We start from the raw sequence: 27375 nt of genomic DNA on the forward strand, positions 1-27375 counted from the left end.
GATGTTATAATCCGTTTTATTCAGGTTTTGTGAGACCCATGGTCCATGAAAATTATTGTTTGATTATGAAATTGTTTCACAAATAAATGAGAAGTTATAACCCATTTGAGGACTATCCGGGTTTGGTGAGACACATACCCGTGAATTCAGGTCAAACACATGAGAAGCCTCAAATCACAAATTAAACAATCTGATGGCTTAAAAGTGAGTGAAGAGCAACCAGAGAATGACACATGGGATCTTTTGTTAGGCATTTAGATAAACAGATAAATTAACTAGTAGAGGCATGATAAGATATATTAAGGCTTAGGATCCTTCCACACCACTTGAGATCCTCACACACCATTTATTCCTATACGGCTCGTATAAGGCTATACGGTCGTATAGCACTTGAATCGTGTCAGTTTGTGTTTGATGTTTATCGGTCATCGTTTGTAGTGCCTCGTATATGCCTATACGGGCCGTATAGACAATTTTTTTTTATAGTTTTTTTTATGACCATATATTTAATATATGTGATTTATGACTTTAACATCATATGTATTCTCCATCGTATAGACAATTTTTTGAATTTTTTTTTTTTTGATGACCATATATTTAATATATGTGATTTATGACTTTAACATCATACGTAGCCCTCATCCAGATATATTGTCTGACTTGCACCATATGTTTTTTTATTAATTTTAGCCGCTCTCTTTTTCGACCCTTTCATGTGTTGTTTCACTTATATATAATTATGTTTTATATTGAAAAGTTGAATGATATAATATATTAGAATAAAATAAATTGACTATTAATATTTGCATAACACGCTTGGCTAAGTAATTTGTAGTTATACCCTAAGAACATTTGTTTAAGATTATATTATGTTACACTTTAAAATAGTCCATACATAATAGTTTATACGGGTCGTATAACACTATACGACTTATATAGGCTCGCATAGTCGTTTGCCGGCAGCGATTAACAGTGATCAAAACAATCGGAATATTTCTGCAAATGTATTATATACGGTCGTATAGCCATATACGACCGTATAGGTTTTATGGTTTGTCAAGGAGCAATATGTAACATCACGAAAAATATAGGATCAAAATACCATGTGTTCAAAGTTCAAAGACCAAAATTAAAATCTTGTATATATTGAACCATAGCGATACGCGACGGTTTGAAAGATCAACCATCGTGTATAGCGATAGACTGTCAAAAAAACCAAGAAAAAACAAAGGGACCGCGATACGCGATACCCTGATGCCATTACGTCATCGCATATCGCGATGACGTGGTCTAACAGCAGGCATGTGCCCCACCACGTGTCCCCACGTGGCACTGCGTAACCAGCCACGTGTGCCTGTGCCACGTGGGGACACGTGGCAAAGCTATATGGTGATGCTTCAAGTCTAGTCGCGATACGCGATGGCCTTCCTTTGGCCCATCGCGTATCGCGATGCCGACCCGAACTCAGCCTATAAATAAGGGCAACCAGCCCTAGTTTCACACTCACAACTTTCATACTCACTTTCTCTCACTAGAAATCACTCTCTCTCTCTACCTCGATAAGTGTGCCACAACCCTCCTCGTAATCTGTGCCCAAAAACCAACATTACCTCGTAGTTTGTGCCACACACGACAATGTTGCCTTGAAGTAAGTGCTAACGAGAGATGACCCAACGCCCGCCTTGAAGTGCGTGCCAATGAAGCCCGACAATCGACGTGCATTGATTCGCGTAACAAGAAGATTGACCAAGATTCTCGAGAAACGTGAAAACATCGAAGTGCTGCCCAAGTGTCTAGAAAATTATAAGCCAACCAAGGTAGGGATAATGCCCGAATAACAGCAGGCATGCGCCCCGCCACATACGAGCCATATAGACATGTGGGGGTGGTGTATGAGGATCACTTATTTATCATACATTTGGTACACAACACTAATAAGCGTAGATTTCAATTTCAAAACCATGCGATGGCAAATTCACAACTAGCGTGATAAATTAGGGTATCATATTACTATACTATTAAAGAAATACAACATATCCACATGGTCTTTAAGTCTTCAACTAGCATGTCCACATAGACTTCCATGTCATCTGGTTTTCATCTATAGAATTACCACATAATTAACTAATTAATATTTTCTGTTTGCCACATTATTCACTAATTAATGTTTTCTAGAATCATAACCTCACTAATTAATGTTTTCTATAATCATAACCTATCAAATGATTTAAAAACCGATTTTTTCAACAATTAATTATTTATAAGGCTAAGGGTAATGGGGCGCCATCCAAGGGGCACGAACTAGGTGGCAGCGGGCTATGGTCGCGCACACCACTACCACCCTCACACGATCAGGGGCGTGAAGGCCTAGGACGAGCCGGACCACGGGGCTAAAACTAGCCGTTGGACTATGATTTGCTCAAAAAGAGCCGTTGGGCTTGAGTTTTTTTTTTTTAGTTACAAACCCTACCACAAGCACTATAATTAACAACCCCATTTTATAAAAAGTTTTTTTAGCCAAAGACTTTAGTCACCTACCGCCATCTGACCAAGCGATAATGGAGGAAGAAAAAGATCGTATTCGGAAGGAATTTGCGAAAAAAAAATTAAAAAAGCGATTTTTATGTATTTTTTAGAGGTTGTTGCATTTTAAATTTATGTTTTTATTTTACTTTTTATTTATGTTTTAATGAAATGTTTTAATTTAGTATTTTTGTGTTTAACAAAAACAAATTCAATCAAGCTCCGGATCACCTGGACCACTATAACCTCTTGGGCTTGATCATGTGGTACGTCAGCGCCTACGTGTCGGATTTGTATTGGATCACTTGGGGTGGAATAGCGCCCCATTACCCTTAGCCTAACTGATTTTATGTTCCCTTTTTTAATATGGTTATTATTTTAACAATTCAATAATTTGTATATTTAAACAGTTTCTCAGTTCACCATTTATACATATTTTTTCTAAATCTTGTGATTTTACAGAGAACAAAGTAAAGAATTCTTATGATATCTTCATATACATGATGTTTGAAATATTTTTCATCCGACGGGCCGGTATCTTAGTTTATACAAAAGGGTATTTTTGTAATCAAAATCCCCAAAAGTGCATAAAAATCCTGATCCAACAATATTCTTTTGTTTACACGTGAAAAATCACATTTTGTATTGGGCCGAGACTGCTTCATAGACTGGCTTTTGCATCTATTGGGTATTTTTTACAGGCCTAACAAGCTTATTGGTAAAGCCCAAAAACGTGTCATACAAATAAGTCAACCGTGAATCGTTATCGTGAGAAGCTCTTCATCACCTTGCAGTTTTCTTAATTCAGTAACATTCACGAGGATTTATTTGTTTCGCCGGATGGGGGTAATGTTCTTGATAGTTTATTCTTGTTTGATCACATTTTTTTTAATATCATTTGTACTGATTTTGTTTTCAGTGGGTGTTTGGTTGAGCTTTTCTTTTTTGTTTTTTGCTTTTTGCTTTTTGGAGGGGTAAAATGTTCAAAATACCCCTCCAAAAGCAACTAAAAACACCAATTTAAAGCTTTTAGATGCTTTTGGAGGAGCATTTTGGACATTTTGCCCCTCCAAAAAGCAAAAAAGAAAAGCTCTCCCAAGCATGCCCTCAATTCTAGGCGATGTTTGAAAATATTGTTGCATATATTGGATATGGTTCTCCACTTTTGGTTGATGTTATATTTGTTATTGTGGTTATGTCAGTGTGTCGTGTGGTTGCCTTGCTTTACATGTACTAGGAATATGTGTGATGGGTCGTTAGGCTACCTTTCCGCAACAGAAGCGGGGGAGGGGTTAATCTTATACCTTTCCGCAACAGATAGAGCAACCGGGGCGGTCCTGCTAGTTGAACGGAAAGGCACCCAGATGCCAATCTATTATGTCAGCCGTATCCTAACAGACGTAGAAACCCGGTACTCTACCCTCGAAAAATTAGTCTTAGCACTTATACACGCTTCACGCAGGTTAAGACGATATTTCCAGGGTCACCCAATCACCATTCTCTCCAACTTCAAACTTGCAAACGTTCTACGCAAACCCGAGTTATCGGGACGCCTAGCCAAATGGGCAATTGAGTTGGGGGAATACGCGATAAAGTATAAGCCAAGACCAGCCATAAAAGGCCAGGTTTTGGCCGAATTTATTGCGGAAGTGCCTGCATCGCGGGAAAAAGAGTGCCAGGAAGAGGCTCAACCCTCTCCAGCACAGGACATCAATGATGTCTGGCGACTCTACACTGATGGAGCAGCCAGTAACGAGGGTTCAGGCGCAGGGCTGAAACTAACCAACCCAGCAGGCCAAGAATACACTTACGCTATTCGACTGGATTTTCCAAGTACGAATAACGAAGCCGAGTATGAAGCATTCTTGGCCGGGCTGAGAATTGCGCGTAAGATGGGAGTGAAACACTTGGAAGCCCACGTGGATTCCATGTTAGTAGCCAATCAAATCAACGGGACGTACACGGCCGTGAACGACACAATGGCCCTGTACCTCGCACAAGCAAAAACCCTTATGCGCGATTTTAACGATTGCAAAGTCATACACGTCAAGCGTAGTGAAAACAAATCTGCGGATGCGTTAAGCAAGCTTGCATCATTAGCCTTCACCCACTTGGGAAAGGACATCCGCATTGAACTCCTCGAGGCACCTTCGGTCCCGCACAAGGAAATTTGTGTCATCCAAACCGGCACAGAAACGTGGATGACACCAATAATAAAATACCTTGCGGCAGGTACACTACCAGAGTCAAAAACACAGGCAAGAAAACTACGCTGTAAAGCACTGAATTATCAACTCATCGATGACATCCTTTATAGACGTAACTTTCTTGGCCCACTCTTAAGATGCGTGGACAACCAAGATGCTGACTACCTCCTAAGGGAAGTACACGAAGGCATCTGTGGAGTACACGCAGGTCCACGCGCTGTTGTAGCTAAGCTAAATAACGCGGGATACTTTTGGCCGGGGATGCATACGGATGCGCTGGCATACATCAGAAAATGCAGGTCTTGTCAGCTCTACGCACCCAACACGCACCGCCCGAAGAATGAACTTGTTCCAGTCACCTCTTCATGGCCATTTCATAAGTGGGCCATCGATGTGACAGGCCCATTTCCTACATCAGCAGGAAATGTTCAGTTCCTAGTGGTAGCCATCGACTACTTCACCAAGTGGATAGAAGCAAAACCCTTAGCCCAAACAACCGCGAAACATATCAAAAAATTTATTTGGGAATTTATTATCTGTCGTTTTGGACTTCCACAGAATTTGGTGAGCGATAACGGCACCAACTTTGCTGACAAGAAGCTACAAAAGTGGCTGGAAGAACTTCAAATCACCCACACTTTTACCTCAGTGGCGCACCCGCAGGGTAATGGTGAGGTAGAAAGAGCAAATAAGAGCATCGTCGAAGGCATAAAGAAAAGACTCTTGGAACACAGATCCGGCTGGGTGGACGAGCTTCCGCACGTCCTTTGGGCAAACAGAACGCTGAAAAAGGCCATTACGGGAGAAACCCCGTTCAGTCTCACTTATGGCACTGAAGCCATGGTCCCGGTCGAAATTGGTTTACCCTCACCAAGGGTCTTGATTCAGCCAGAAGACAATGATGCGGAAAGACGGTTAGACCTTATGCTAACCGAGGAACGCAGAGACTTAGCCGCAGTGCGTGAAGAGAACTACAAGCGACAAATGCAAAAGTACTACAACACGCGGGTAAAACTCTGCAACTTCAATGTAGGAGACTACATACTGCGTAACAACGAGGCTTCGAACCAACAACGCCCAGGAAAACTGGCCCCAGTCTGGGAAGGGCCATACATTATCAAAGAAGTTCTGGGAAAGGGCGCATACCGGCTCGAAAGGCTCGATGGCACTCCCATCCCAAAAACATGGAATGGAGCTCAATTACACAAATGTTATATGTAGATCAATTCCAAACTTGTAAAGAAAAGGCCTAGAGCCACTTCTAATGGAAATGATTCTCCTTCCACAATGTGTTGATAGCCTTACCCTTATACTTATGAACTTCCCACACTGATGTGCCGGTATTCACCGCATAAATATGGGAAGAAGTAAGTCGTTACGTGTGGAAGGCGGCAAAACCCGCATAAACACAAAACGGTAAAAATTTCAAAAGTTTTAAGGAAAACCTCCACGCATGTCAGATGTAGGCAAAGTTTAGCCATCCTACTAAGTGCAAGTGACGGTCTTACCCGCACAATCACGAACAAGGAGGCAAAACTTCAACCTATTATCTACCACGTTCAAAGGTTAACTTATTCTAAACACTTAGAAAATTTCAAAGGAAAAGATGAGGAAAACTTCCACGCAGGTCAGATATAAGTAAAGCCATCCTACTAAGTGTAAGTGACGGTCATACCCGCACATTCATGAAAGAGGAAGCGAAACAAACTTATAATTTGCCACGTTAAAAAGTTAACTTATCTAAGTACTAAAGAAATTGCTAAGTTAAATCAAAATATGCGTAAAATAAACAAGGCAAGGAATTAACACAATCTTTATTCCATCAAAATTCAAATATTACAAAGATTGCTGGGTGCATACCCGCATAAAAAAGAAGCTATACAAAAACAAAAATCTACGCTAATGGTGGAAAGGGATCTTCAGGATCAAGCTTCAGGACCACTTCCACTTGGACCCGCACCATCAGTAGAGCGTGGCGGTTCAAGGAAAGCTTTAAGGATAGCTAGCCCATCATCAGCAGCAGCAACTTCGTTCACCTTCTCCACCACCGGATGCGGGAAGGCGGCATACTGGTTCACTGCTTGGTCATAAACAGCTTCAGTATCCACATCGTACAAAGGGAAGTTGGAAGGCGGGACGCCTTTCTCAACGAACCCTAGACCAAGCAGGAAGCCGGCCTTTTCCCCATCCTCATGAGAAGCGTTGAGGGCTGCGCTCATGGCATCGTCGTATGATGTGTCTGTGAAGACTCGATGCACAACCTACAAGAAAAAATACAAGTATCAAAACCTTTTCTATTTAAAAAGAAAAACGTAAAGACATTATAAAGTTAAGCTTACCTGAGACAACGCTTCTCGAAGAAGCCATTCCTTGGTAACCAGAGCTTCCTGGAGGGCAGCTTGAGCTTGGGTACGGGCGCGTTCGGCTTCACTTTTGTTGAGGTTAGCAAGCAACACTTCTTTAGCCGCAGCCTCTTCAACGCCCTTTAGCTTCCGCTCAGTCTGGTCAAGCACCCCACTCTGGTCCAGGATCTCTTGGAGCTTCTTCGCGTCTTCCATCGCCAAGGCATCATGAGCCTGTTGGAGCGCCTCTAGTTTGGCTTTAAGTTCCTCATTCTCGAGGCGTAGAGGCTCAGCAACAGCTTCAGCCTTGGTGGCCCTTTCAGTTGCCTTTCAGTGGCCCTTTCAGTTGCGTTCCGAGCAGTTTCCTCTAGTTTGGCTTTAAGCTGTTCGTTAACTGCTTGGGCAGCCTTGGAACGGGCCTCGAGACGGGCCTGAACTTCAACTTCAAGGGCCTTGAACGCCTTCTCCTTCTCCGCAGCAGCGGCGGAGAGCCTCCTATTCTCCTCCCGGACAGCCCGCGCCTGAGCTACTTCTTGGATACGAGCTGCTTTTAACTTGTCGTTTTCACGACAAAGCAGCTCGACGCGCGGCTGCATCCGGGCCAGGAGAACCCGAAGCTCATTGGTTAGCCTACCCTCCTGGTAGCTAGCCATGGCTTCCCCCAACGCACCACTGGGAGCTGCGTGACGAGCCCACTCCACGCACTCCACAGGTGTGCGAAGGGTTGTTCCTCGGCGGATGTTCCATCGTGGAACATACACTTCATTGGAATCCGACACTGCAAAAAACAAAAAGCAGTTAGGAAAAGATGATATAAAAAAAAAAGAGGCCAAAAGAACCCTACGCACCTGTACGGTCAACAACAGGCCGATAGCCGCCAAACCCATCACCTGAACCCAAGGGAAATCCGTCCAAGAGGTCAGGTAGATGGGAAGGAGGCAGAGGTTGGCGAGAAGTCCCATGCATACCTGAAGGATCGGCCGTCGTTGCCGATGACGGAGGAGGCATGGTGAAGGCCGCCGCGGTAGTAGAAACCAACGGAGGTAAACTCACCGTAGGTGAACTCACAACCGTGGTCGCCGCTGCGGAGTCCGCAGAAAAAGTAACCGCCGGCTCAGTGAAAGATGCGGTAAATATGGCACTGACAGCCGGCGGTGATGTCATCACAGTTGGAACAGTTGGCTCAACTGGGTGAGCAACTGAACCAACTGAAACAGGCGCAGCCGCCTGAGTCGTCGCCTCAGGTAGGCTGACCAAGCCTACCGTCATGGGTCCGGAGGTACTCCTCCCCGCTCCACCCTGGAATGCGGTAGCATCCACGCCTGCACAAGGAAGATAAGTATTAATGATGGAAAGCTATGAAGTTAAAAGTAAAGGAAGTTTGTACTTACGGGTTTTCTTGAGCCTAAAGGTGCGAACAGGCGGGGACGAACCCGATGGAGCCGGCCTCTTTGCGCCGCTCACCGTCGTCATCCGGGGCTCTCCGGAAATGACAGACGTCGTAGCCTCCGGAGCAGTGTTCTTATCACCACCAGGGTTCCCCGCCACCTCCTCGCTCTCGGTCTCTGAATCAGACCGAGGCGTCGGATCGGCAGTGGAGGCTACCTTCGCCTTCCCCTTCCCGCCGGCAGCCTTCTTCTTCCGCACCAACGGAGGACCATCTGCGGATTCCTCATCAGAACACAAGATTAGAGGAATTCCTGCAGAGGTTTCAGCATTGAGGGGTCGAGGGTTGAATAACGCCTTACCTGGCCGCCTGGCGCTCAGGATCTCGTGGCCTGGCGGGTAGACCTCCACGAACCGTTCCGCCGTCTGTTCAAGGATGGGCAACTCGTTCTCATCTAGAGCACGAGTACCCATCCGAGCGGGACTATCAGCCTCCCGCCGATACAGGAGCGACTGCAAGTCGTTCCCCTTTGAAATAAACGGAAAACAGTTAGAAGACAAACCTATATAAACAAAGAAGACAGAGCATACCGTAAGGGACAGAGTTCAAACCGTATTCAAGGACGATCGGGATCTTTTGCGCCTCCGCATCCTTCCACACCCGGCTCATCCCGAGCATCACCATCCCGGACTCCGCAAAGCGGTAAACCGGAGATTGGACTCGGGATATCTTTGAGAACCATTCCGCCTCCTGGTAGTTGGAGGCGTGAAGGCTGGGGAGTGCTTGCCCATTCTTGAACTTCATGGCAAGGGGGATGGCGCGAGCGGAGATAAAAAAGAACTCCCGCTTCCATGAACGAAGACTGCGCTCGGTTGCGCAAATCTTCAAACCCTTGGTCCGGGTTATCAGAGTATACCACCCCTGGATGCACCTCCAAGAGTAGAAGGTCATCAGGCGGTCGACGAAGGGCTCAACGCCCAGAATCCGGCACACCCACTCGAAGTGGCGAATCTTCGCGATCGCCATCGGGTGCACCTCGGTCAGGTGTACACCGTGCCTCTCTAGGACACGGTACACAAACTTTGTCAAAGGGAACCTGAGATTCCCATAGACAAAGAATGCGACATATACCCCGATCTTGCCTCTGGGGGCATCATACACCGTTTGATGAGGTTCAGGAAACTCAGGCTCGAGAGACTCGAGCATGAACTTCCTGACGATGTACTGATATAGATCGACAGGCAGAGCACACTGGCACTCGCCAGCAGTACTCTTGTCATCCTTGTCGGACGTGGATAACGGGTGCTCGGCGTACACCCCAGCCTCCTGGGCTGTAGCCTCAAGATCGTGAGCAGAAGACATCTTGCAGGTATGAAAAAGAGAACGATTTCAAGAGAATGCTCGATTGAAAAGATGAGTATTCGCCGGAAATCGTTTTGAAGATGAAGAGAAAAGTGAAAGTGTGGATTACAAAGGACCCTCTCCCCCTTTATATACTAATCGCAATTAATGCGATGAATTTAATGCGGAAGAGAGAGAAATCGCAGGTGCAATGAAACTATAACACGTGGCAAAAAGCAAGCTGGCAACAGCTGTTGAAAGGACGCGTGCCAGTAATTTCGCGGCCACGCGCCCGAAAAGTCGCGCCCACGCGCCTGAAAAAGCGCCTGGGATGACCATATACTGTCACGTCGCCATAACTTCCTGCACGTCCTGACGCTGTCAGAAGAAACCGTCGGACGACGTTTCAATAGTTTGGACTGTTCTTATCCTTTCACCAACTCTTCGAATTTCAAAATTTCAAAAAGATTCAAAAGAGGGAAAATACCCCTTACCTTGGCAACCAAGTAACTGTAAGACGAGTGCGGGTACAGTGTCAAGGCAAAACCCTTCACATACTTAGCACCCGCAAGGAATTGACGCCAGGAATACCTTGGAAGTAAAGTAACCGTAAGACGAGTGCGGGTACAGTGTCAAGGCAAAACCCTTCACATACTTAGCGCTTCGCGGGGAATTCAAACCAAGAAGGATCTTCTGGGCCATGCTTGCGGAAACGGGAATAACATCCCCGCATAGCGGGAACGTCGAGAACTATATTGTTGGAAACTCCAAGATGGAATTGGTGGTTTTAACATAATTGATCACTATGTTCAAAACTACCAAAACCCCATGGAGAATCCACACAAGTGGGACTCAACGCTCCTGACTTGCGAGGAGGTTACAGACCTACCCGCTTCATACCCAAATATCAAGCAGAAAAGTCGGGAATTTCTGCGTGACATTAGGAAAACCGCGGGAAGAATCCCCACGGAAAACCTTAAAACTAAACCCTTTTCAAAACCCCTTGCTAGTCCAAAAGTTCACCTCACTTATTAATAATTCATGAGAAGAACATTGGACTGGGGGGACTTGAAGAGGTAGGTCCCAGCAGAGCCCAGTTGGACCCGCAAGACTCACCTTGAAGAGGGACGTCTGCGCAAGGACCAGCTGCTTCCGCAGGACCCACCATGCTTAGAGAAGACCTTACGCGCAGTACGCCAGCTGTTCCCGCAGGGAAAGCCTCCCAATGGTGAAGTACCCCGCTTGTTCCCGCAGCTGCGGATACAAGCCATCAGGGAAGGCTACCCGCACTGATAGCAAGGCTACACGCACAAGGCACTAACTCGATACTTCGGTAGTCACCTGAAGGAATGAGCAAGGCGGGAATACTCCCGCCCAAATGAGCCAGTCCGTATGCTTCTGGAAGATCTTTTGTACTATACCTGCCAAGGTATGGGCAAAATAGACGATCTGACCAAAACAGCCCATGAGCCAATCACAGGGTGACAGCTCACCGACAACAGTACGAGTAGGAGCACCCTCTAGTACTGTTTCACTATTAGCCGCTGCCTACTCACCAACCCTCACTGTGGGACGTGCGTAGCCTACAGTTGGTGGAACAGTGCAGCCGGCCTTGTCACTATCGGCCGCAGCTTATCCACCAACCAGCATGGCTTGTGCGTAACCCACTGTTGGTAGAACAGGGATACTATTCAGCCGGCTGTACCTTCTTGGAAACCTACCTTCGGCTATAAATACTCCAACACCTTGGAATGGTAAGGACATCATCTGATATCTCATTATCTTATCTTCTCTAGCAATCTCTTAATATACACTTATATTCAGAGCAACCTAGTCTGATTCTCACGCCGGAGGGTGATCACAAGGAGGAACCCCCCCCCCTTCTCAGTGACGAGCTTACGGTGTCTGTTTTGCAGGTCACCTGAAGAACAACCTTCTTTGCTGGACCTCATCCTCGTGGGAAACATTACTTAACCCCCAGATTATCCGTAATCTGCCTAGGGTTACTTAGTGTTTCTTCACTCTCCCAAGCATGCCCTCAATTCTAGGCGATGTTTGAAAATATTGTTGCATATATTGGATATGGTTCTCCACTTTTGGTTGATGTTATATTTGTTATTGTGGTTATGTCAGTGTGTCGTGTGGTTGCCTTGCTTTACATGTACTAGGAATATGTGTGATGGGTCGTTAGGCTACATGTAATTGCTTTTTCTTTTTTTTTTTGAAAGACCCAATTATTATAAACCAAAAAAAGGCAACTCACAAGAAGCTGAAACGTACCAAAAACATCAAAACAAAGAAGAAACAAAAACATTGAAAAAGAGGCACGAGGACATAACTTTATTTGTGGTTAGACATTGTCAATAAAACATTTTATACCTTCTTTATATCAAATACCACATGTCAATCAAAGAATTTAGCCATGATTGGTAACATTGTGTGAAACATGAAGTGGTGAGTGAGCTCTAAAATCTCTTTGTTTGCACTTTGACATGATGGATGAATACGTTAAAAATGTTTTATAAGACTTCCTTTTTATGTCATTGTCTTTGATATTACTGGCTGACATTCAATTTGGGTAGGTAATGTCGTGGAACCGTGTGTTACTTTTTAGCTCAATATTGTTTTATGTTTGCATACAACAGCAGTTCTGGGCAGGAAGTAGCATCAATAATAATAAAGACATGGACCACATGGTGGAGCATTTGCAGCATTATGGAATCATTCAGTCAAAGAAAGTAGCTGAAGTTACGGAGACTGTTGATAGGTCATTTTTTGTACCTGATGGATCCCCAGCCTACGAAGACAACCCATGTGAATAGGTTTTAATGCCGCCATTTCTGCACCTCATATGCATGCTACTTGCCTTCAGTTGTTGGAGAACTATTTACAGCCTGGGATGCATGCTTTAGATGTTGGTTCAGGTATTTGCTATTTTTTTTATTCTTTTGCCAATTTGATTTATTATTATCATATGCCGAAAGTGGTTAGGTTCTTCTCACCGATCGTTGCCTTATTAAACCTTTGTAGGAACCGGGTACTTGACCGCATGTTTTGCATAGGGTCGGGCAATTGGTGTCGAACATATACCTGAGCTGGTTACAATGTCACATAAGAATGTTGAAAAAAGTGCAGCAGCTCCATTACTCAAAGACGGACCTCTCGCCTTGCATGTTGGTGGTGTGTCATGACATGATGACACTTATTTTATTGAATTTTATAGCATTTTCCTTTCGAGTACTGATTTGTGTTGTTTATATGTATGACGACAGATGGCAGAGAAGGGTGGCCCGAGTTTGTACCATATGATGCTATTCATGTTGGGGCCGCAGCACCAGAAATCCCAAAACCACTTGTTGATCAATTGAAACTGGTTTGGGGGGGGGGGGTTGTTTATTCCGGCTGGGAACAAATTTCAGGAATTGAAAGTTGTTGATAAGAATGAGGACGGCTCTGTGAATGTGCGTACAGACTTCGGTGCCCTATGTTCCCCTCACTAGTAGGGAAGCCCAGCTGTGTTGCTACTGATAGCATAATCAGGTCCGTTGATGATAATGTTTACGTTTCAGTAGGCGTTCATTTATAGTTTATTAAGTCGGTTTCAACACACTTGTTATCACGATTATACTCACAAGTCACAACTTGCAAGTTCACTTTACTAGGTAGTAGGTAACATCCGCAAAAGTGGTGACCGGTATGAAATTCTGACAACTACACTCTATATGTCCTAAACAAAACTATTAGCCGATGTAAAAAGACTTAAATACCGCACCCTGGATGGGACTAATCAAGTTCCCCTCGGTCAAAAACCACCACGTCGTGGTCTCTCCTCCGCTACATTCACTCTGATCGCTCTCCCGCTCAGATTCTGCAACCAACAAACACATACGCAGTATATAAATATAAGCTTTATTCATGAGTGGGGGTGAAATGGTAAATGCTTTGAAGGTCTAGAAAGCAACTGCAATACCTGTCCATCAAGATTTTCAATAGCATCATTCATTTCACTTTCGGATGACATTGACACGAACCCAAAACCACGTGATCGGCCACTTTCTCTATCGTAAACAATTCGTGCATTGACCACTTTCCCGTGCTCTCTGAAAATCTGCTCAAGGCGCTCACCATCCACGTCCCATGGTAGGTTCCCGACATACATTGTGTATGATGGTCCAAAATTCTGAGGTGGGCGCTCTGCACGCTCGAGCCTTGTTCCTTTTGCTGCAGCCTTGTTCACAGTCAGGCTCCTACCTCCTAATTCCTGTTTCAAACAAAATAAAAACAATTTGACTTTCAAAAATTCACAATCCTTGCTCATTTTATGGTCAAACATGATTACAACATATTGATAACATTGGTTTTCATCATTGTTGTAAAAAACATAAAACCAGAACGGGCTGGGATCCAGACCCATAACTAGTTCAGTTGGCATGGATTGAACTGACACTGGTTGGACCTGTCGTTTTTTACGAGGGGTGGGTGAACTCGTTCATTGATCGGGACCGCGTTTTGAGTACCTTTTTCTTTTCTTTTACAAAAATATTCTTTTAGATTATAAGATTTGAACTTGATGCCTCTCATTACTAAATTATTGGTCTCATTTCAGTTAAGAACCTGTGTTTCATTTATTATCTTAAATAGAAAACATAACATTATACTATTTAAACTTTATGTAATAAATAAAGTTTTAAAGTTGACCACTAAACCAAAAGTGTATAGTATTAAAGTTAGAAACTTTAAAAAGACAAAAGCAATGAAGAAACTTACATAACCATTAAACATATCAATAGCCTTCTCTGCTTCTTCAACACTACTCATAGTCACAAACCCGAAACCTCGACTTTGATCAGTCTCCCTGTTATAAATAACCTAAACCACCAACAAACCTTTCATTTCAATCAAAAACCATAAATTTGTATAAATATAACAGTAGATAAGATAAAAGATATAATACAATAATTTGCTTAACGTACATTAGGTAAAAAATACCTATATTCATGAAATTGATCCATGAAATCACATCACAAGATCTCAAAATCGTCAATAAATATCCAATTAACCATCGGTTCACCGAAAAAAACAGATTTTGATCGTTAATCGATCGTTTTTTTACTTTTCTTCACGAAAATCATTTTTGAGCATATTTTGGATTTCTTTAGTGTATTTATGTAAAACTTATATGGATTTGAGCGTAAACCGTAAGCGTTGTTTATGCCGGAATGGAAGCATTCAAACGGCTCATGACACTTTAGTTAATCAAAGACCGATAAACTGAACAGCGTTCTTCAATTCAATATTCAACTAAAAACTCCCTAAACAATAAACCTAACACCCTATTTATACCAAACGAAAAAGAGAGAAACTTTTAAACGAGATAAACACGAAATAATAAAAGATAAACTAACAAAATAAAATATTATAATTAAATATAATTGCTCCTGCATCATTTTTTTAGTTTTAGTTCTTGGCTTGAGTGTTTTGTAAAATGGCTTTGAGCGTGGTTGGATATACGTTAAGCAACTATTGTACAATACCTTTACCACTATAACAGTAATTACCTCAGAAACCTCAACAACACCAGCTTGTTCAAAAAGATGAGCCAGTTTCTCACTATCAACTTCATAACTCAAGTTCCCCACATAAACCTTAACACCTTCCGGCGTGTCTAAATACTCCTCTTCTTCCTCACCTCCGGTACCGGCGTCTCCGACTGCATCGGCTTCCCAATCAGATAAACCTTCGAGTTCTTGTTCTTCTTCAAGAACCAGTTTCTGTTGGGTAGAAACAAATGTTATAATCTTGGGTTTTGTGGGTAGAGGAACAGAAGTAGACAGTTGGAGTTTGATGGGCTTGAGAGGTGTGGAGATGAGGTGTTTTCCGGCGAGGATAGGTGTGCATGGTGAGATTAGGCAGCTGCTGAGTGACATAGATACGAGGTTGGATATGGATATTGGTTTTGCAAGACAAGACATTGTACTTTCCATCAAGGGTTTAGTTTAGTTTAGATGAGGATAGACATAGATTGACACTAATATGGGAAGGATATTATTGGGCCGTGTATCCTTCACAATGGGCTTTCTTATGATTATGATTAACATAAAATAAAAATAATATTACTAAAAACATCTACTATTATAATAAACAAAAATTATAGTTGTGTTACATGGCATCTAATTGTCTAATTTTTTGCCAAATGACATAATTATTGTTCAACTTTGAAAGTCATAACCACCTATTAAAACAATTAATAAATATTTTAAACATTTCATATTAATGATGTATCTATAATTTCATGGTAGTAAATAAAGTAAAAAAAATTAAAAGAACATATGTAGAACTTTTGAAACTCATTTTAGTGTGTGTAAATTTGTGTTGTATATTTTTAATTTATTAGTGACTGATTTAGAAGGTGTCACGATTCGTCTTTACTCTGAGCAATACAAAAATGGTTCATCTCATTTAATTATTTTTTACTATTAATTCTATATAATAAACATTTTTATATGTATTTATAATTTTTGCTAAAATGATATAGTTCAACAAGGAGAATAACTTATTGATGATAATGCATACAGCACTTTTTCTTTAAGATCTAATAATTATGTCAATTTTATTTTGTCACATGCTAACTGATAGTGAAAATCATTGTTCTTATTCATTGACATAAACTTGCATCATCTAGGGTTTAGAGCCAAGCTGATATAGAAAATGTGTTCTTTTGTTCCCTAAAATACAGTGGTATCATGGTGAGTTTTGTTTCCTTGATGGTATCCATTTATATTCATGAAGCAAAATTATATTTTTTTGAAAGAGTATCCTGGTGGTGCTGACACTGTTTTGTCTGTTATATGCACAACACTCATTTTTTAAAAAAAATCTTACAAGTTAAGACCATATAGTATACTTGACTATTATAAATGATAGGAAAATGGTTGTATATACCGGTGTTTCAAACCCATTTCATACAAAATCATTGTAAGGAGTAAGATCATGAGTAGGGTGTTCGAAATACTAATTTGTTTCTTATAAGTTAGTTGTTTATTATTATGATTTGTTTGTGTTCTATCTTCTATACAAGAATCTCAAAATTAATTGATACATGGGAGGAATGATGGTTTGGTTTTCAGTGAGATACTTATTTGTCGCGAATAAAATCTTTGAAACAGATTTTTTACTCTGATTACGTAATGGGTTTTAACATGTTTCACTTGAAACAGACCCACCTTTAGTATGACTCGGAACATTTCGGGCAAGTTCAACTTGTATTCGACACTTTAAGTAAATGAGTCAAATTTGCTATTTACGTTCTCGTATAGCTATCAAAAGGGACGGGTCCTGTCAGTCGGCGCAACACATAAGAGCCGGTTTGTTCAGTACAAAATTAGGGTCAAAACTGGTTATTTTAAGAAAAATGTTACTTTTGGTTCTGAACATGTTTTCTTTACACAATTTTTTTTACATTTACACACAAATATAAAACTCATTATAGCAATTTAGTTTCTTGTATGTCGTTGGAGTTAGTAAAATGTGTCAATATCATCTAAAATTAAAAGTTTAATATGATGACATGTTTGAAACCGATAAAACTGTGATAAAATGCATATAACTTTATTAGTGTTACACTTTCTTTGACGATATTACCAAATATGCAGTTGCTCTTGCTTCTAATTTTACAACATAAGACATGAATTATAAAAAAAACATGAAGCAAGCCATACAAGTTTATTTTTTGTTGGTTATAGATGGCTAATAATTTAATATCATTAGACCCTCAATTTGAATCATTTGGTAGTTTTTTTACCAACAGAAACTCTTGCAACTATTAGTTCAGTAGCAAGATATGTTGAAACTAACACAACAATATAATTAAAAGTAATATTTTTACATTTTTCAGCTCTTCAGACTATTCAACGGTTTTGATGTGATTTTTCTACATGATTATTGCAACTTGAAGAACCAAAATCGTATAATAAGATAATGAATGAGATTTAATATTTAAAACCCGTGTAATACACAAATTTATAACCTAGTTATATAATATATGAAATGAGGACAACTTTATAGAATAGTAACAAATTTTCATTATTGCATCAATTAAGTTGCTGAAATTTTGTTTGTTTTAATTATGTTATTCGTAAAAAAGTTTCGTCTCAATTAGCTTACACACAAATTTTTTTTCTCAGTTAGATCACTTAAGTTTCATCTATGTATTAATTATCCGTTTTTTATCATTTAGATAGTTAATTATGTTGACGTGACATATTCTTCATTTAAATTTTTTTGTAAACGGTGATGTAGACCGATGATATGGAATTTAAAATTAGTTGCATGGATTTTATTAATTAAAGAAATTGACAAACTAAAAAAACATGTTTTTTTAATTATTAAAATATCAAAAAATTACGTTTTTTTTTCTAAAAAAACTATATTTCAATTTTGTTATTATTAGAAATGCTTTTTTTTATTAAAATACTTTTACTTTTAAAATTTCATACACTAATTAATTTTTTTTCATTTAAGATTAAAAGTATGATTAAAATTCTAAAAAAAATAAATTAAATTCATGTAACATTAATTTAGTCAAATGATATAATAATTAGCAGTTCAAAAGAATGATATAATAATTCAATAAGATAACCAATAGTTCATCATATAATCTAATTGAGACAAAATAAATAAATAAATAAATGTTTGTGAGTAACCTAATTGAAACAAAAAAAAATGTGAGTAAAATTATTGAAACAAATAAAGTTAAAGTAACTTAATTGATACAATGATTAAAATTTGTTACTATTCTGTGAAGTTTTCCCTATATGATATCAAGGTTGTCATACATTATAAACATACATAAATTAGACTGAATAGTGTTACATTACTTTATATCAGTTTACGTGGACCTTAGAATTTTATAATACAAACCCATAAATAGCAACAATCAATGATCACTTGAAATGTTTAAGTACATGTTTTTAGTCCTGTAAATGGTTTCGCAACAACCAAAAGAGGAACTTTTTTACGAGTGATAAGGTCTTGTTGCTCACTCATATCTAAATCATCTTCCTTCACTCCATTTGGCAACTCCCAATCAAATTTGTGCAAAAGATTAGCTAGCATATACTCATTTGTAGTCATTGCAAATGAAGTTCCTGGGCATCCTCTCCTACCGGAGCCAAATGGAACCAATTCAAAATCATGACCTTTAAAATCAATTGTACACTTCAGAAACCTTTCGGGTCGAAACTCATTTGGATCATCCCATATTTTAGGGTCTCTTCCAATGGCCCACACGTTAGTGATAACCGTGGTTCCTTTTGCAACATCATAGCCCAAGACTTTTACATCTTGTCTCGCTACTCGAGGAACTAGAGTTGGAATTGGTGGATGAAGACGAAGCGTTTCCTTCAACACGGCTTTCAAGTACTTCATGTTATGTATGTCCTCTTGGTTTATTTGTTGTTTTCCCTTTAGAATCGTCCGCACTTCATCTTGTACTTTCTTAAAAACCCTAGGATGTTTTAAAAGTTCCGAGAAGGCCCATTCTAATACCGTGGATGTTGTGTCTGTTCCAGCTGTATAAGCATCCTACAAAAAGTAGTAGGGAATTATTTGAGCCATTAATCTATAAAGGATGACCGGTAAATCCATAATAATCATGTTTATGAATAAGTATGCGAAAAATAAACTTGACATCTTCTCTAAATATATATTATGAGAAAAACTTTAAACTAACCACAAAAACTAATATACAAGAAGGGTAACGCTAGTTATGAATCTTTAAATACTATTAAAGCAATACAATTGTACACATGTCCTTCTTCTAGGCTGTCCATATGTGCAATCCAGACAGCAACTTTCCATTCACATATTCTCTATTAGGCTGCCACGTGTCATGTTAACCAAACACCCTATATTTAAACCTTAATAATTCATAATTTTTCACCCTAAACATATTTTTCTCTCTTTCTCTATTAGCCGGATCTCTTTTCACCCTCTCATATATTCCGGCTACTCTAGATCTAGATTTGTATTAATCGTTTTCCGGTAAGTTTATATTTATAATAAACTTCCGATTGTTGATATGTGTATTTCCGGCAAAATTATATTTTCTTCCGGTTATTGTTTTCTCTAACCTTTTTATCTTTATTTTCATTGTCAACAGATTTTATTAAAATTAGTTTAGGTTGTAAATCAAAAACGGCGATGAAGCTAATATGTGGACGTATTTACGTTTTTCCGGTTATGTGTTATACCTATAACAATGGTTGTTATATATTTATTCGAAGTTTTATATTTTTCTTTCCTCTCATATATTCCGGCTAATCTAGATCTAGAATTATATTAATCGTTTTTCGGTAAGTTTATATTTTATAATAAACTTCCGATTGTTGATATATGTATTTCTGGCAACATTATATTTTCTTCCAATTATTGTTTCCTCTAACCTTTTTCTCTTTATTTTCATTGTTAACTGATTTTATTAAAATCAGTTTAGGTTGTAAATCAAAAACGGCGATAAAGCTAATTTGTGGACGTATTTACGTTTTTCCGGTAAGTTTTTCCGTTAAGTTTTTCCGGTTATTTGTTATACCTATAACAATGGTTTTTTTATATTTATTTGAAGTTTTATATTTTTCTTTCCTGTTTTTTTTTGTTTTACATGTTGTTCTTCTAGGTTTTAAATAAAAAATCACCTTCATTCATAGACAATATCATTATTTCGTTTTTCCGGTAAGACACATTTAAATTATCCAATTATAAATTATAATTGTAATCTTCCATAATATCAATGTTATAACAAAATTTTATTATTTCGGATTATTTACCCGATTGATTTACCGAATATTTCAGTTTACCTTCTAAATCTAAATCTAAGATATCATGGTTATTATCATTATATTGTTTTTCCGGTAAGACATTCAATTTTTCCGGTTATAATTTAAATATCAAATTTTACATAATATCAATATTAATATTCTACTTTATAATTTCAGGTTAATATCCCGACTGATACAAGCTAATTTTCATGGATTTGAGCATTATTTTATAAGCTGCATTTTTTTTATATTGATGTATATTTCTTTTTTGAATATTCAATTATATGCATTATTTGTAGATAAAATAATATATTGATGTATATCGGAGATACCTTTATCTATATATTTTTTTCCGGCGTGACTTAATATACATAAATTACACATTTAAGTATCCAATTAATACAATTTATTGAGTTTGACTATCTTTATTTGCTTAAATAACTAACAAGAATAGTCAAACTCAATAAATTGTATTAATGGTTTTAATACAATTTAATTAACATATTTAAACTCCTTTTAAATTCGGAATTTGACCAATCTTTTAACAAAGTTTTAAAGGTTTTAATACTCTCCATAATTTTAAACTCATTTCAAAATCTTTTCATAATTTTTTGAAGTTTTCAAATTAACCGATTTGATTTTCAATTTTGTAATTATTTCTAAGTTAATTAGTCATATTAGTAAAATTATGAACATATTTGATTTTAATTTTTGTGATTTGACATTACCTAGAATAAGTTATCATTTTAATATTCAAAAAACTGATTGTCAAACTAAAAATACTTGTCATAATTGTAATGTAATCTTACTTTAATTTACATGAATATTAATTATTAATTAATACTAAAATAAAAACCGCATTATTTTAGACCACAATATTCAAATTGACAGAATTTCTAATCATCAATACTTAATATATCATATATTAAATAACCGTTTTAACATCATTTATAAATATTATTCGGCACATATGATTTAATGAATATTATTAAACATGACAACTTTTCATAATTTATTAATATTATTATTCTCATGAATCAAGATATTTCAAATTATTTCTATCTTTACATGGAAGACCAAATTTAAACTTAAAACTACAAAATTTAATTAACATATTTAAACTCCTTTTAAATTCGGAAATTGACCAATCTTTTAACAAAGTTTTAAAGGTTTTAAACTTTTCATAATTTATTAATATTATTATTCCCATGAATCAAGATATTTCAAATTATTTCTATCTTTACATGGAAGACTAAATTTAAACTTAAAACTACAATATTTAATTAACATATTTAAACTCCTTTTAAATTCGGAAATTGACCAATCTTTCAACAAAGTTTTAAAGGTTTTAATACTCTCCATAATTTTAAACTCATTTCAAAATCTTTCCATAATTTTTTGAAGTTTTCAAATTAACCGATTTAATTTTCATTTTTGTAATTTTTTCTAAATTAATTACTCATATTAGTAAACTTAGAACCGATTTGATTTTAATTTTTGTGATTTGGCATTAACTAGAATAAGATATCATTTTAATATTCAAAAAACTTATTGTCAAACTAAATATACTTGTCATTTGTAATGTAATCTTACTTTAATTTACGTGAATATTAATTATTAACTAATACTAAAATAATAACCACGTTATTTTAAAACACAATATTCAAATTGACATAATTTCTAATCATCAATACTTAATATATCATAAATATTATAACCTTTTTATCATCATTTATAAATATTATTCGGCACATATGATTTATTGAATATGTCACGGGTGAATATATATATATATAGGGGATGGATCTTGCGAGAAGTGATAGTATAGCGAGAAGTGCGAAAAGTGAATGTGTAACTCCATTAATCCCTAATTTTTCACTCCCTTGCTTATGATGTTACCTACATGTATGTAGGTTGGTTGTATTAATATCTTAATACACATTCAAACCTACATATACACATACAAATGTACCGAGCCACATTGAAACCTACGTACCTATACACATACAAACATACATACACATATACAAACATACGTACCTACACACGTACATACGCACCTACAAAACACACCTACACATAAGAAATGGAGTGAAATTAAGGATTAACGAAGTTACACCTTCACTTCTCGCACTTCTCACTGTAAAAAATCTTCTGAAATGTTTCAATACCTATATATATGTGTGTGTGTGTGTGTGTGTTATACATTTTAATGAATTGTAAACGTCAGATAATCTAATATTACTTATATAAGGTATTACATTGTTGTTTTACTTAAAAGAATCCAACACACAAAGACAAATAAAGAAAAAAGATAATTTAAAACATATACCATGAAACAAAAATGAATAATTTGGGATTCCGCACCGATGTTTAAGTTGAAGCATGTAATTTCTTCAACAAATTATTAATATACATTTCACTTTGTTTTTCAAAAATTAAATTAATCACATATTAATTTCTTATTGTTATTATTTATAGTAGATTCAATTGATTATGGAATTCCACACCCAAAACATAATTTTCTTTTTATATTCACCGTTTTAAATTTGGTTATATATGTTCAAATTTTTTTTGAATTTGTGTTCCTAATATTTTTGCAATTAAATTGTTCTTACGTTTGCAGTCAAGCAGGTCCAAAAGATTCATAATACAAAGTTGATCATTCATTTCAAAGTTTATATTCTTAGTATAAAGGAGACGAAGGTTGTCGGAGATACAATGGAGATTTTTTAGGTTGTATATCAAAATGTGAATAATAAAAAATATTTATTTAAACCATTTTGAAATTCGAATTCTTGACCACTTATACAGTTGGACTTTGACCATATTTTCAAAAACCAAATTTTAATAGGTTAATCATTTTACTGAATTTGACTATTTTTATTGATATGATTTGACTCTAATTTTGGTAAATGTGTACATTATTATAATTTTAATAATAATAATGATTTATTCTCATTTCTTTTTATACATTTGGTCTCATTGTTCTTATCACTTTACATATTGATTTACATAGTTGGACTTTGACTATATTTAAAAAAACCGAATTTGAATAAATTAATCATTTAAATTCAAAACATATATGTATATTTTATGTTTTCTAAAATTCCTGCCCATGTGTTACACGGGTCACTCATTAGGTTATTTAATTCAAAAGTGGATTTTTTTTTCAAGATGGTAATTTACTAACTATATATATATTTTTTTCAATCTGACAATTTTTAGAAAGAATTCGAATTTTGCAGCTAAGCAAGTCCAAGAAACTCACAATACAAAGTTGATCATTCATTTCAAAATTCATATTGCATCAAGGAGATGGAGGTTGTGGGTTATTGTTTACTTTTAATTCGTAGTTTGGTACCATATTGTTCTTTTGTATTATTAGATTATAAATATATTTTGGTATATTTAGATCAAATACTAGCTGGATTATTATGGATTTGGAACTATGACCCGGGTTTGAAAAAATTAAGTATATTTTTTTACAAGTTCTTATGTTATTGTTTTTATATTTTCAACCGTGTGTAACACGGGCTCAAGTTATAAAATGGATTTGGAACCATAGACTCGTGCTGCAAGTTATAAAATATTTTAATTTTTCATTTATCTTTATTAGTCTTTGTATGTTTTTGTATTTTATTCAGATAAGTTATGATATCTTATAATTCATGTAAAATAATCATTTATTTATAAGTACAACATTTGCATTTCATTAAATTTATATGATGTTACATATATATCATGTTTTTTAAATATGTTCCACCATGTGTAACACGGGTACCATCCTAACTTATGTTTAATATGTGTGTTTGTTTAACATGATAGTGAAAAAATATTATGATTTTGATGACCAGTTTGTTGCATTTTTTTTAAAAGCATCTGAATTTTAAGATTGTGGTTATAAAGTTATGTTAAAATTTATGATTTTCTTAAATGTTTTCTTGTGAAATTTTATAATTGTCTATATTTATATGGTAATTGTTACATTCACACATTTTGTTTTTAGTTTTACATAATCCTCTAGATATTAATGTTAACATAAACTCATTATGACATACATTAATATTTTAGTTTATACTTAATTTTAGTTTAATACTTAATCAGGTTGCATGGTTTGTTTTGTTTTTCAGGTTCTAAAGCAAAATGTTTTTGTTTTTGGACGGAAATTTTTGAAGTTCATGCTAGGATAATACGGTTTAAACATTTTCATGACTTTGCTAATATAGACAAGTTTGTGTAACTATTAGCGTTTTATGTAGACAATCTTACTCTTTAATATTTTTGTTAGGTCATCTTAATGTTAAATATTTGTTTTCTCTAATATGTTATTAATGAAATTTTATGGTTGTCTATATTGATTTTGTTATTTATATGTTAGTAATTATTAAACATGTTGTTATGCTAGTTTTATATTTTATTTAATCTGCTATTGTTTTGTATAAATTTTCAGGTGTCTTAGTAAAATGGATTTTCTTTTGGTATATTTTTTGAAGATGCTCATGATGGTTTAATATCAATAAACATTATTAGTTATTTTGTTAATGTGTTTTGGTTGTTCGGTTTAAATTAACTTCTTGTAATTTTGAAGTTTTAATATAAAGATAACGTAAATCTATAAAGTTTTGGTACGAATCGTTGAAGAAGTATTATGTTTATTTAAATTGATGTTTAACTTGATTATGTTTAGTGACATGTTATTTCACCCGCGTGTTACGCTGGTCTATACCCTAATATTTAATATAGTAAATAATAATTGCATAAATAATAGGTATGTCTAAGCTTTTGAACCCACTCAAACTTTATATAAAAACTTTAGTTTCAGTTCTCAAACTCATAGTTCAATATAGGCCCGAGTACGAGATCGTTTTAGATAGAGTAACTCACCTAATTGTTTAGCCGGTACGTAATTACAACTTTAGATGGATATCGAGAAATGAATATATCAAATCCTTGGTACTTATTTTATAGTATATAATGATATTCCTAATCAGATTTATCAGTAATTTATACATTTAATAATTCAACCCCATGTGTTGAGATTTGATTGAGAATAATCAGAAATATACGCACTGATTTTCTCTGTCTCATCGGTTTGACTTAATTTTCAATTTTGATTTTTATGATTATTCAAATTGGTGGAGTACTAGGCTAGGGTTGTAAACAAACCAAGTTGAGCCTGAGTGACGGTGGATTCAGGTTTGAGTTTGGCTCGTTTACCTTCACTAACTGAAATGTTGAACTCAAGACTCACTCATGAAAATCTCGAGCCACATCATTTATTTATAATTTTTTTTTATTAATTTGTATGTTTTACATAATTTGGTTTGAACTTATATGTGTTAAAATTTGGGCTTTATTTTAAATGACTTAAACCAGGTGAGCCAACGAGCCAGCTAAGAACGAGTTTACCTTGGCTCGGGCTCGACAATGTAACTAAAGATGGAATTTGAGTTACCAAAACGATCGCTCTGATGGCCTCCCTGTCGAGAATCACCCCTCTCCTGTCATCCTTTTGGATCTTAAGCAATACATCAACGAAAGCTTCTCCGCCACCACCACCACCACCAGCAACCGCCAATATCCGCTCCTCCACCACACTATCGACAAACTCATGGATCTGGTTAGCAATCCTCTCAACTCTAGCATCAAACCCTCTTATCCAATCCACCCATGCAAGCTCAGGAACACAATCCTCCAACTTTAGACCACTCAACACCTCAAAAAACTCCCCCAACATCTTCCTAAACCTCTTGTTATCCTCCCCTTCACTGTACTTCTTTCCAAACGTCACCCGACACACCACCGCATTCGTTAACGTCAAAAACAAATCACTCAACTCTCAAGTCCACCAACGTACTCCCATGCAACGTACAACATTTGTTAATCTCTTCAACTATTGAATCAATCTCCTCTTCCCTAACCTTACAATGACCTTCGATCTTTTTATTGCTTAATAAATGTAGAACCATAATACTCTTCACTTGCCGCCAGTACTCGCCATAAGGCGCCACCGACACGTCTTTTTAAGTCATAAAGAAGCCGCCTGAAGAGTTTGGTATCAGGTCGGTCCGAAAATATGAGGTCTTGGGATTTCATTATCTCGCGTGCTGCGTCGGCTGATGAGACCACCAGAGTTGGGACTGAGCCCAGGTGGATTAGCATTAGCGGACCGCCGTGTTTTTGGGATAATGAGTGGAGGGAGCGGTGAATGAGTGGGCCGAGCTGGTGGAGGTTGCCGATCAACGGCAGTTTTGGAGGTGAAGGTGGTAGCTTCTTGTTGTTTTTGTTGGTGGTGGTTTGTGGATTAGTGTAGAGTGATTTGATGAGAAATATGAGTAGGGGTAACATGGCGAGAGCATACACCAAAGGAATCATGGTTTACTTCATGGGATCTTCTATTGTTTGGTCTATTTATCAAGTTTTGGGTTATGCACTTAGAGGGGAAGGGGCACTCATGGATATTACCCATGTGTTGATCAATCATGTATTACCATCTCATTTTTACCCTTAATTACCCACAAACCACAAAGTTACTAGCAACACCTACCCACAAGTACCCTAGAACTTTATTAATTCATTTTAGTTCTTAAATGGTGAAAAATGAATCAATTTTGTGTGGCAAACCTTTGCCATGAAATGAAACCATACACCTTACCCACATGGTGTGGGGTGATGTTGCCATGTGGTTTGGAACTCATACACCCGACCCATATATGTGCCCCTTCCTCTATTGGGTTATTCAACAAAGAGAACAAAAT

At 37.2% G+C, this 27375-nt stretch overlaps 1 protein-coding gene and 2 pseudogenes across 1 annotated transcript; 1 reads left to right on the forward strand and 2 right to left on the reverse strand.

Moving 5' to 3' along the window:
* Nucleotides 1-3291: 3291 nt before the first annotated feature.
* LOC143559198 (protein-L-isoaspartate O-methyltransferase 1-like) lies at nt 3292-13328 on the forward strand (annotated as a pseudogene).
* A 52-nt stretch (nt 13329-13380) lies between these two features.
* Nucleotides 13381-15741, reverse strand: LOC143559197 (28 kDa ribonucleoprotein, chloroplastic-like). The gene is made up of 4 exons (XM_077047855.1): nt 15359-15741; nt 14568-14669; nt 13771-14061; nt 13381-13668 (listed from the first exon to the last, which is right to left on the reverse strand). The coding sequence occupies exons 1-4, from the start codon at nt 15725-15727 to the stop codon at nt 13603-13605; spliced, it is 828 nt and encodes a 275-aa protein (XP_076903970.1). The 5' UTR covers nt 15728-15741; the 3' UTR covers nt 13381-13602.
* A 3014-nt stretch (nt 15742-18755) lies between these two features.
* On the reverse strand, nt 18756-26992 carry LOC143559213 (cytochrome P450 736A117 pseudogene; annotated as a pseudogene).
* Between the last annotated feature and the right edge of the window lie 383 nt (nt 26993-27375).

The sequence above is a fragment of the Bidens hawaiensis genome, unplaced genomic scaffold, assembly GCF_021521415.1.
Source record: "Bidens hawaiensis isolate Kalapana, Puna unplaced genomic scaffold, B.hawaiensis_p1.1 tig00019791_1, whole genome shotgun sequence".
Classification (NCBI taxonomy): Eukaryota; Viridiplantae; Streptophyta; class Magnoliopsida; order Asterales; family Asteraceae; genus Bidens; species Bidens hawaiensis.